The sequence below is a fragment of the Onychostruthus taczanowskii genome, unplaced genomic scaffold (genome assembly GCF_017590055.1).
Source record: "Onychostruthus taczanowskii isolate IOZ18803 unplaced genomic scaffold, ASM1759005v1 scaffold50, whole genome shotgun sequence".
In the NCBI taxonomy this organism is placed as follows: Eukaryota; Metazoa; Chordata; class Aves; order Passeriformes; family Passeridae; genus Onychostruthus; species Onychostruthus taczanowskii.
Genome location: NW_024502569.1, coordinates 1,958,696 through 1,971,129, shown reverse-complemented (window position 1 = coordinate 1,971,129; position 12,434 = coordinate 1,958,696). Strand labels below are relative to the sequence as shown.

General features: G+C 38.8%; 1 protein-coding gene across 4 annotated transcripts in view; it reads left to right on the top strand.

The window, feature by feature from the left end:
* The window catches only part of FRY (FRY microtubule binding protein), a 159,710-nt gene that overhangs the window by 141,720 nt on the left and 5,556 nt on the right, over nt 1-12,434 (top strand). For all 4 annotated transcript variants that reach the window (XM_041416003.1, XM_041416004.1, XM_041416005.1 and 1 more), the window contains 3 exons: nt 3,094-3,243; nt 4,745-4,843; nt 5,299-5,382. In XM_041416003.1, coding sequence (XP_041271937.1) covers nt 3,094-3,243; nt 4,745-4,843; nt 5,299-5,382 — 333 coding nt within the window. The remainder of the gene's footprint in view (nt 1-3,093; nt 3,244-4,744; nt 4,844-5,298; nt 5,383-12,434) is intronic.

Genomic DNA, 12,434 nt, shown 5'->3' with positions numbered 1-12,434 from the left:
TGAAAAGGAACAGATGCCGCACTTCTGAAGTCTGAATAAATAATGCAGTGTAATGAAAGACCTAAACATTACTTGTAAAGTACCTGTTTGACTCCGAATCCTAGTAAAGCATACGCTTCATTTGCTGTTGTGCATGCCCTATATTCAGAAGATACCCTACTCATTTTCTTCAGCTGGAGGAGAAAGAAAAAGGTGTTTATAATATCAACAAGTCACAAGTTTTAGCTGGGTCACTGCCATATTTTAGCATATAAAAATAACTTTGTTCTTCTTTTCAGTGTTAAAACATAGGAGTATTATTTCCCCCTTTTATGTTTTCGTAAGATCCCAGCTTGTCTGGAATTGTATTTTGTTTGCACTATTAAACTTCACTACTCATCTGCCAACTTTGACTCTTGACCCTCATTAATGGGAAATTTCAGAAAGAAGTCCTGTATGTGCTAAGCTTGCGATGCAAATACTGCCAAAATACTTGACCGTGAAACAAAATCCTTGTTTGGAGGAGCTTATCAAATGCTTGGTGAAGTGAAAGACGTGCATTTTCCAGGGCACCTACATTTCAGACCTGTATCAAGTTAATGGTATCTTGGATGTTTGCCCACAACACACTGAACTTGTTTAAAATTCCTGAAATTATTGAAGCACTTTTTCTGTAAACGAGTCAGAAATCAGAGATCTCTGGATTATCTTTGCTGCTGCCTCTCTGTATTCCCTCAAATTAAATGTCTTTCAGCAGACCAGACAGCTGCAAGACAAGTAGATTTCAGATCTAGCAAGTACCTTCCACAATTAAGCCCTTGTATTATGTAAAGTCCTCTTCCCAGGAGAGGAAGTCTGAGGTTAAGAAGAAAACTATCTGAGAATATTTTTTAATATTTACATGGACACAAAGCACAGTGACTATATGCAGGTATATATTTATTCACAATACGCTGACAGCTGGCATTACTATTCACAGTAATCCCATTTCATTAAATGTATTCTGCATTCAGGCCTTGTTTGATAGATTTCAGCCCCTGTAGTTTGCACCCAGAAGGACATAGCTGAGATGAGAATTTCTTATAGAACTGTTAGTCCATGTAATCACAAAATAAATATATTTAGTGAAGTATTATACATAGCAAAGTACAGTCTCTCACTGTTTTACTCTTAATAATTTAAAACACTCTTCAAGACCATTATCATCTTAGCTGTAGATTGATTGTTGCTTTTATGAATAGCTGAAAAGGAAAGGAGTAGAGGAAGAATATCTGTTACTTTTTCTGTAATCTGTCTCCTTCACTGCCTCAGATTTACAAGTGCAATTGTTGTTCCCCAGGAGGGCATTGTAGCAACTAAACAGGTTACCCAAAGCCTTGAGGAAGCTCTGACCTTGGAGATTTTAAGACTCAGGTAGTTAAAAGCACGTCTGACACAATCTGGGGTCAGCAATAGTCCCACTTGGAGTTGAAGGTTGCATCAGATGTTCTCCAGAGGTCCTTTTCAACCAATGTGTCTTGGATTCTCTTTCATAATCTGTCATTTTAAATTTTGTTCCACTTCTTTGTTCTCAGCTAGGTCTTTTCTGTTGTTTAAGACCAAATCTAGGTCTCTGTGCTTTGCCAGGAGAGTTGTTAGCAACAGCTTCATGAAGACTTGGCTGAATCTTCCTTTCCAGAAGACATCACAGTAGTAAATCTCCAGTTTTCACCGACCCCTATGATTCAAATGATTTTTCTAGTTGCTTATAAAAATAGTCATTTATCTGGTTTGGTGGTAATTAGTGATAACCCTTGCCTCTAACAGACTCAGTGCAGCAGAGAATCTGTACCATGCTCTGAGTGAGGTGTTGTAGCACGTTGTTTCTGTGTTAAGCAAGATGGTGGAAACAGTAAGACCAGTATCAGTCTGCCTGGTCCGAACTGTGCTCAGATGGGCAGTTGAGATGCTTTCAAGAGAGATTCACAAATAAGTAGTTATGAAATTGATTGGTACAGGAACTCCATTCATTTTATAAATCATTGATAGTGTATAGCCTATCTACAGTGTGAGACCCTAGTTAGCATTTAGCATTTAAAGATCATTCAATCCAACAGCTTCCATTATCAATAAAGTTTGAATTCAACTCACCTGATTTTAGGTACTTAATTCCCATGCACCAGTGCAGGAGCAGTAACAGGCAATACTTCTCTGTCTATCATCCAGACTGGCATTTGGGAAGTGCTTCTCTCTCGTGAGGCATATTTATGGTACAGGTCCTAACCTACATTCCTCAGAGAAATGCCTTTGGTAACTTGCAATGAATCATATAAAAATGTTGCACACATTTATTTTTAAAAATATTCTTATGTTGCTTCTTACTACTGAGCACTAGGCCTTAGTGAGATACATTTGGGCAGTGAAAACTGATGGGTATTTATCAAAATCATTGTTTCAGTCACTGCAAGTTTAATATATTATTTTTTATTCATTATTCACTTTATGTATTAATCACTGAAAAGCACTAGAATGTGTCTGGAGGACTAGACTGGTTTAGAACTCAAAACATTAAAAAAATCTGCTGAGAAAAATAATTCCCGGATGCAGTGCAGTATTTCTGGAATCTTCCCAAGCAGCAGTAAAGTTTTAGTAAGAAGGTTCTTCCCACAGGGAAGAAAACAAAAGGTTTTTTCTGATTTTTCCATGCTGCTGTTTGTCATTAGTATGTCCATTATATTATGTGATTAGCCACTTGACAGGAATATTAACAAAACAATGCCCGGAATGGGCAGAAAAAGTAATGTGCTGATCAACTCTGTTAACCCTGTAGAGACAAGAAAAAAAAGCTACCTATGGCTGAAAGGCTTATGAAGATTGATTTGTCTTTACAGAAAGAATGTATTTCAGTAGTAGGTTATGATGAACTCTGTAATTAGTTTCACAGCTGCCCAGCTGTACACTGTCTCCAGCACAATAACTCTTATTCAGTGTCCTAGAGCAGACATCAGTTCTCCACAGGGAGATGGTCTCCTTTGCACTTTGTTATGCAAAGAAAAAGAACCATGCTGTTTGTTTACAAAGGAAAGAAGCTCATACTTGAGTAAATAATGTAGTAAACTGTATTTTGCTTTCCAGAATATTCAGAAAAGATTCTGCTTCCTAACCTGTGATGCAGCTAGCTACTTGGGAGACAACTTGAGAGGAATAGGCTCCAAGTTTGTGAGGTCTTCTCAGATGTTAACATCATGTTCAGAATGTCCCACCCTCTTTGTAGATGCAGAAACAGTGAGTATATTCCCTTCAAAAGGCATGTACTTCATTGCTGTGTGTTATTTTACCGGTTGTTTCACTTTTGAGCAACTCCTGAACAGATATGTCAAAAAGGAATTCTCCTCCTATCTTACAATTTCTTATCTTCTGTTCAGAACCGTATTTCCATTCATTTTCTGTATTATTTTATTAAGTAAGTAGTGACAGATGGGCAGTATAAAATCATAGACTCATGGAATAGTTATGATGTGTTGAGCCTGTGTGCCAAGCCCCAGTATAAAACAGATGCCTACTGGACCCAGTTGGCTCCACAAATGAAAAAGAAGCAACTATTTTTTATGTAGTACAGCATGGAAGATGGTAATATGTGTAGTGATTTTGTTTGAGTCAACTGTGACGTGAGGATGGTGCTGGCTGAAGATGAGCCAGCTGTGCCCAGGTGGCCAAGAAGGCCAATGGCATCCTGGCTTGGATCAGCAATAGTGAGGCCAGCAGGACCAGGGCAGTGATTGTGCCCCTGTACTTGGCACTGGTGAGGGCACACCTCAAATCCTGTGCTCACTTCTGGGCCCCTCACTATAAGAAGGACATTGAGCATGTCCAGAGAAGGGAAATGGAGCTGGGGAAGGGTCTGGAGCACAAGTCCTGTGAGGAGGAGCTGAGGGAGCTGGGGCTGTTAGCCTGGAGAAAAGGAGGCTCGGGGAGACCTTATTGCTCTCTACAACAGCCTGATAGAAGGGCATAGCCAGGGTGGTGGGCAGCCTTTTCTCCCTGGCAACCAGCGACAGGACAAGAGGGAATGGCATCAGGTTGTGCCAGAGGAGATTCAGGTTAGATATTAGGAAAAATTTCTTCACTGAAACACTGTTAAGTTTTGGAACAGGATGCCCAGGGAAGCAGTAGAGTCACTGTCCCTGGAAGTGTGTGAAAACAAGATGATGTGGTACTTTGTGATATGGTTTAGTGAGCACGAGGGTATTTGTCAAAGGTTAGACTTGATCTTGGAAGTCTTTTTCAACTTCAATTATTCTATAATTCTATAAAAATATATATTAGGGAATTAATGAGATGGCCCTTCCATTGTCTTCATTCTGGCTCATGTTTATCCAGCAGCATCAGGACAGTGTGACATCCCACAGTGAAGCCTAGAGGTAGAAACTGGCCAAGTGTAGTCTTGAGCCCACTGCTTGTGACCATGGAAGAGCTGTGCCTTACATCATCAGAGAGCTGTGGAGAGAAACAAGCTTTATGTACTGTTCCATTTTAGAGAAGCCCTCTGCTAAGTCATTAAACACAGAACACAGTTTCAATTCCGCGTTGTCATAGGTGCAACTTTTGCTTTTGACTTTATAGTATACTATTCTGGTTATATAGATTTTTGCATAAATGTACATATTTTTCAGTATTAGTATTTGTATATTTAGGTATTCTTTTTCAATATCTTTCCTAAACTGTCTACCAGTATTTCCATTCTTTTCTAGTGACATTTACAGACCCTTTGATTTCATTTCTCCAGCTGCTCTCTTGTGGCCTTCTTGAAAAGCTGAAGTTCAGTGTTCTAGAGCTGCAGGAGTACCTGGACACATACAACAACAGGAAAGAGGCAACACTCTCGGTATGCTGAATTATGCTCTTGGTCTTGTCTGTATATTTAGGCTATGTCAGAAAACGACACATTCACTCACATCTATTTAAACTAACATTCAGTAGAAAATATGTTTCAGATACTGGATTCATTGAATGTTTCTTCCTGGACATATGAATCAGAACTAAAAAGTAGCTATTTTATCCCTTAATATTAGAAACAATGGTATCTTTAATATCCCTAGTCTCTCTCCTATTTATTCATTAATAATTTTCTTAGTTCATGCCATTGAAATACTAATAGAAATGAAGACTGCACTTTTTCAATTACAGTCAAAGCAAATTGTCATTGTCTATGGTAATAAAAAAAATGCAATTGCAAATTTTTATTTACATGATGTGCTGTGAAACTAAAACTCTGCTTATCTTTCTTTGAATCAAACCATAGATCTTATTCATATTTCTCTAATTTTTTTCTGAAAACAGTGGCTTGCAAACTGCAAAGCAACGTTTGCTGGGGGCTCACGAGATGGAGTTATTACTTGCCAGCCAGGGGACTCTGAAGAGAAGGTAATGAATGGCCAGCATTATTTCTCTCCCATAAAGTGGCATATGTGTGATGTACCTTGCTCTTGAACCCAGAAGAGCCTGCTCTACTTCCTCCTTGATTCTCTGCTGGGCTTGGGCATGATCCAGTTTTCACACTTTAGGCTTGAAGCTATTGTTGTTGCCTGAGTCCTGGCCACAGGAAATGGGAAGTATTCACAGGAGGTACTTCTGCTGTCCTACTCTAGACAAAGAAGCAGAGCTGACCCTAACCCTGTGCTCTTTCTGCTTTTTAGAAAGACATTGCAGCAGCAGATTTCCACAGTGTCTCTGAAATTCATTCCTGCTGTACTCACCTTCCATGTTACTCCCATTTTATATTCAGCTGTTACAGTCTTCTTCTGCCTAAGAGCAAAAATCACCTGGTTGAAATACACTTAGATCAGTAGTTAAAAAACAATAACTGTAAAATAGCCAGCAAAATTATTTATGCTGTAGATAAGTCTTTAGAGCTAAGGCAAAGTATCTCTTTTTCAATTTTTAACAAAAAATTCATACACACATGTACATGTATATTTATTTGTTGTTTATGTTTCTTTATTCCAGTTAAGAAATTGTATTTTCACATATCAGTACCATCAGCAGTTAATACTGTTATTTGATATACTAAGTATAGGAAACAGATGATATTTTGGTGATGTATAATGAGTTAAGGAATGTTATTTTGTTGGGCTGTTTCCTTTTGGAAGAAAGACAGTGGAGGGATGGGAAAAAGAGGGGGCTGGACAGAATTAACCAAAATTGGGAAGCAAGCAAACAGCATATAGAAAAAAAAGTGATGTTTCCTCTTCCCATGTATTTTCACTTATAACAGATAATTGTTACATATTCAGAACACAGACATGCCTGTTGTAACCATTTTTTCAAATACCTTGTTTTAATCTGAAGTTGGTTTCAGTTTGTCTGTCTTCTCCTCCAAGTCACTTTCTTTTCTTCTGTCTTTATCTTAACCTCTCTTTCCCATCTCTATGTTTTTGTCTTCTTGTCTTTGAACTCCCTTGATTTTTGTTTTTATATGCCATTTTCCAAGAATCCAAATCCTTACCTACCCTGCATTTTGGCTTCTTTGACCTTATTAGCAAATCTGATTTTCTAATAAATCCTCTGGCTGCAATCACAGGCGGTGGGAAAATTGTTCAATCTTCCCCCACCTAGCACTGGCACCTGCAAAAGTTAGGCACTTTCCAGTGCATTTAAATGAGATACTGTCTCCTCTGTAATTGTGGTGGTGTGCAAGGGAGTTACAAATGAGCTATTCTGAAGTCTAGAGACCTGGAACATGAACACATACCTATGCCTCTCCTGCGGGCATTCTGTTCCCTCTGATGTACAAACACCCTGGACTGTGACTTCAGACTGTGGTGTTACCTACCTTGCTGTAAACAGCTTAATTTATCCTCTTCATCTCTCTTTTGGAAATACGTAGAATGGGATGGAGAATGACACATCTTGCTGATCAACTGCATTGTTTCTTTTTTGAAAAAGTAAAGAAATAACACCAAGGAGAAGGAATAACCTGTGAACTGAACTCATATAGCTGGACTAAACACATCTAAATGTAATTTTATAACTAGGTGTTCTCTGTTTCAGAATTAAATGTGTTTCGTGAAGCCAGTGTTGGTATTCATACTCCTTATCAGACAGACTGAAGAGTTACGCATTCCTTCAGGAATCCCTGTTTCTCCCAGCATTATTCATTCAGGTCGAAATGCATTATTCCTTGGAAGTTGACAGGATGAACAGGCATATTTCTTTCCTTCCCCTACTCATTCACTTCAATTGAAGCAGCTTTTCCCAAAGGAACGATCTGTTTATTCAATGAAAGTGTAATGGGAGGAAGAGGCCAGGGAAACTGAGGAAATGCATTTGGGAAGGGACAAGGAAAAACTACTCCTAGACTGGGAAGTATTTATTTTCTTATCTTATCTTTCCTCTCCACTTCTCCCTCAACATGAAAGGCTGAAGAATCTAATAATTGTTAGGAGGGAAAAGTCTGTCTTACAGTGATAGTCACAAGGAAACCTGCCCAAACTCTCAAACTCGTTGAGGTTTAGTCTAGAGCCTGAAACCCTACTGAAAATTTCTGTCTGAAAAAAAATTATTTAGCCAAGCACAAAACCAGGCTACTCCTGGAAAGGGTTCAGAATTAATGGTAAGGAAGAAAAAGCAACAGTTTGCTCTACAGAAGGCAGAGATCTTAGATTCTTAGAACTCCTCACCTGGTAAAAAGCTTAGAGGGGAAAACAGACCCCTTTACAGATGAGACAGATGTGAGACCAAATTCAGCCTTGTCACAAATGGTTGTGTCACAAATGCCTCCTGATGCTGGTAACAAATTTGGCACAGTTTCTCTAATCAGATCTTATTTCAAAATAATTGCGCATGATTTGTTGACTGTTGTTACTGTTACTGAAAATGAGCAAAGGCAAAAATTGCTTATTCTGACATTAAAGAGGCTTGAAATAGAAGTTGTCTAGGTCAGCTGCTAGAGCTAGCAACTTTTCTGAAACTGAGTAAAAGCCTTTTACCAAGAAGAAGAAGAAGAAGAAGAAGAAGAAGAAGAAGAAGAAGAAGAAGAAGAAGAAGAAGAAGAAGAAGAAATTGCATGATTTGGATGTGTGTGATTTGTAAGCTTTGATGCTACTTTGAGCAGCAGAGTCTCAATGACATAGGAGTCAATTTACAGACAAAAGACAACATGCCATTATGTCCTTCTTAGATGCTGCATTTACTGTCTGCTTAAAGAATTGTGCAAAAGATCCAAGTACTCTAAACATTTGGTATTTTCAGCTGCCAAAACCACTGATTGTGTAGTGTCTATCAACTAATCTAAAACACTTCTGTTACTCTAAAATTAAGCCAGAAATTGAAAAGTGTGAAGGCTGTGATCATTCCACCTGGGCCCTTGCTGCTGCAGAAAAAAAAGAAATATCACTTAAGCCAGTAATTAATCTCTTTTCAACTTCCAAGGAATCTTTCATTTTATGCTGAAAGAGGGAGGAAGTTACAATCATGATATTGGAGAGCAATATGGAGCTGAGCATCAGTAGTTCAGGGAAATTTTGTATTCAGTATATTTTCTTCCAGTGAAGAAGGAAGTTTTTCATGTAATGTGAAACCCCTTCCTCACTCTTTTTTTTTTTTTTTTTTTTTTTTTTTTTTTTTTTGGCTTGCTCTGGTTTTGGAAGCAGTACAGAGGAGACAGTGTTTTAAGGCAAAAAAGACCATGGAATTTACTTACTTGCTGCTTCCGCCTCCCTCTCCCCCCTTCTTTAAAGTAAATTCCATGGCAAATTAGAAATTATATATGGATTCCAGTATTTTTGAAAGTCTAAGTGAAACTTGGTGGCATGCTAAACTTCAGAGTAGCTTGAGACACAACAAGATTTGAAAAAACACAACCCAGCACACCTGTGAGTTTACTGGAACACAGTGATCTGTCTGCTCTTGTCCTCCTCTTATCTTGAATTTAGCTTTATAAAGCTTTATTTATGTGAACTGCATGGAAGCCAAGCTATAAAGGTTTTTTTTGGAAGAGTACTAAAGAGAAGCAGAAACTATTCAAGCAATGTTAAAGGAAAAAAAACTAAGCATCACAAGAGCTTAAAGCTTAGTTTGTCATGGTTTTATAGAAAAGTAGTGCAGGGTTTGGGGCAGCATTTTCATACATATATCTTAGTAGTAAGGCCAATGTAAAAAAAACTGACTGAAATGCTCGGTTAGGCTCACCAAAGTTAATATTATTTCACATTTCTGTGTTTCTGCCTTTGTATTGATGGTAAGGTAAATAATTTTAATAAGAATTCCATATGCTTATTAACACTGTGTGCATATGCACTGACATCAGGCTGTAACTGGGCAGATGTGGTTGTGTTTGTTACTTACAGCATTTACATGATGACTCTCTTCATGTAAAACGTAATGAGATTGTAATATTTATAAAATAAGAAAAGCTGCATTAAGCGAACACAAAGTGCAAATGATAGTTCTTAGCAAAGAGGAACTCTTCTGTTTCAAACAGAGCACTTAGTCCCCTCATCTTTGAAATGCTAATGTAAGTCAATTAGAATTTTTATTATTATTGGAGCAGAACTTGCACTGACATTTTAATACCTTCAGAATTATAAACCAGTGAATCATTACTAGTGAGAGGAAGGAGCACAAGGCTCAACTTGTGGCATTGTCATGTAGTTAAACAAAACTGGCATTTTCCACGCATTTTTTTTCTTTATGATAGTCATAACTTAAAAGTTATATGCAAAACATTTCCATTGTAACATGCCAAGTAATAAGCCCAGCAGCCATAAAACTTATCCTGCCAATTTCATTAGAACTTTTTGTAAAAAAATAGAAGTTTTTTTAAACAAGGAAATATTTAGAAATAGCAAAGTTCAGTTTTGTTCATCACTTGAAAGTCATTCTTAATTTTTTTAGTACTTTGCAATATGAGCTCTTTTTAATAAGAAAAAGACAAATTTAAATAAAAGTATTATTTGAAGAGTTTTCTAACACTATTTCACTGTAAGTTCTTGAGCTGCAGGGTGGGATAAATCTAGACTAATAAATCTGAAGATCTAACTGAGGATATTTAGACTGGAATTTATCATTAGAATTAAAGCTTGATTTTATTAAGAATGCTGTGCATGTTGAATGTGATATTCCAACCAATTATCAGGTTGAGGCAAGCATTGCTAATACTGCTGATAAGTTATGCTATTACAGATGGGCTGTGCTTCCTACTGCATGCATTTACACTGACACTATACTTTCTTTCCTTTCCTTTTCTCCTGTGCCATGCTTGCTGTGTAGCAAATGGAATCTCTTGCAGTAAGTTGAAGTTCTTTCATATTTTTTGTCCATCTGTGGATGGACTAATACATCCCAATTCTACTGTTTTACTTCTATGCATGTTTTCTTTTTTGTTATAATTTTCCTACAATATGTGGTTCTAAATGCAGCGGCTAAAATAATTTACTAACATGTGTTTTGTGAAATCAAAAAATGTGCCAAAATTTTGACATTTTCATATGCTGTTTCAAAGGGTCATTTACATATACTTTTACAAATCAAGCTTTTGAATGGATGTAATATACTGGGTCAGGAAACATTTTTTGTTATTTTAAAATTAATAATTTTCCATTTTTCCTAGTGAAAAACTGCAATTTATAGTTGGCAGTTACATTTCAAATGGGTTTTGTGTATGTGTTGATGAACAGTTTCACCACTATTGGTTTCTAACACTTAATCAGGAAGAACAAAAATTGAGTTCCTTCATACAGTAACTGAATACTAAGTGAGTCAAACTACAATCATTACTTTGACCTTAGTTTGTTTTCATTCAGGTTAAGTCACAAAGGTGAAAATGAATTATTGTTCTTCAAGGACTGAAAAAAAAATCCAGTGTTACAAGCTATCATGAGATGGGTTTTTTGAACAATATTAGGCTTGTTTTCAATTAATTATTAACTCCCTGACAGCTCCAACTATATCTGTGTGTAACTGCTATGTAGTGTTGCCAGGTCTTCAGAATTTGAATAGAGTGAATTTGATCCCTGCTGGGGAACCTCAGGCTGTGTCCCTACCTGGGAGCTGAACAGGACCAGGAGGAAGCGAGTGTCCCTGGGCTGGCGCTCACTTCGGTGACCGATCAGCACCTTCCCTGACCGGGCCACCAGCCAGCCCCTGACATGCCCGAGCATGGTTTGAGAGAAGACAGAAGCCAAAGCCATCTCCAGGAAGCTGGATCTAAACAATCAGTCTTTATTTTGGGAAGAGAATGGTTAGCCACACGATGGCAGATTTGGAAGTGCTCTGTGCCCTTGGTTACAGAGAATGGCCCCTGGGCAGGTTTATTTCACTGGCAGTGTTCCTCATGCCCTGCCTCTTTGTTGTGATAGGCTTTGTCCCTGACCCCAAGTTCTGCCCTAGCACATCTGCTCCCCACCACGCATCTGCAGGGCCTTCTTTCTGCATTTGTGGGTCTTTGCTGTTATTTCCAGTCTGGTGGGATCATAGAATGATTTGAATTGGAAAGCACCTTAAAGATCATATAGTTCCAGTCCCCCTGCCATAGGCAGGGACAGCTTCCACTAGACCAGGTTGCTGAAAACCTCATCCAGCCTGGTCTTGAACTCTTACAAGGGTAGGCCATCCACAACTTCTCTAGACAACCTGTTCCAATGCCTCCCTACCCTCCACATAAAGAAATTCTTCCTAACATCTAATCTAAATCTCTCCTCTTTTTTGTTTAAAGCTATTGCCTTTTATCCTACCATGATCTGCCTTTGTAAAAAATTGCTCTCCGTGTTTTTCTTATATGCCCTTCTAAGTACTGGAAGGTTATTATATGACCTTCCTGGAGCCTTCTCTTCTCCAGGCTAAAGCCTCTCAGCCTGTCTTCACAGGAGAGGTGCTCCTAATGCTGCCCAGGATGTGGTTTGCCTTCTGGGCTGTGAGCACACACGCTAGCTCAGGTTCAGCTCTTCATCCAGGAGAACTCCACAGGGCTGCTCTCAATGAGTTCCTCTCCCAGTCTGTGCTCATGTCTGGGATTGCCCCAGCACAGGTGCAGCCCCTTGCATTTGGACTTGTTGAACATCATTAGGTTCTCATGAGCCTGCTTCTCCAGTCCATGTCCCCCTGGATGGCATCCCATCCTTCTGTGTCATCTGCAAACTTGCTGAAGGCCTCCTCCTTGTGGAAATTCCTCCTTTCCGTTCGGGGCAGGAGCACTCCAATGCTGCCCACCAGTACTTGACATTAAACATAACAACAGAGATACCACATCCAGAATGGCACAGAGCTCAGGCGAGGCAAATTTACAGTGCCGAGCTCTGTTGCTCTAGTGGTGCTGAGGTATGAGCAGCCCCATCTGCCTGGCCTTCAGCAGGACAAACCCTGCTATGCTGACACCTTCTGGTTTGGCACTATCGTCCTGTTCCCACTTTCCTCCACAAACCCCCATTAGAAGGAGACTAACTCTGCCTCATTTTGGCAGTGCCCGTGGCTGTCTGTTC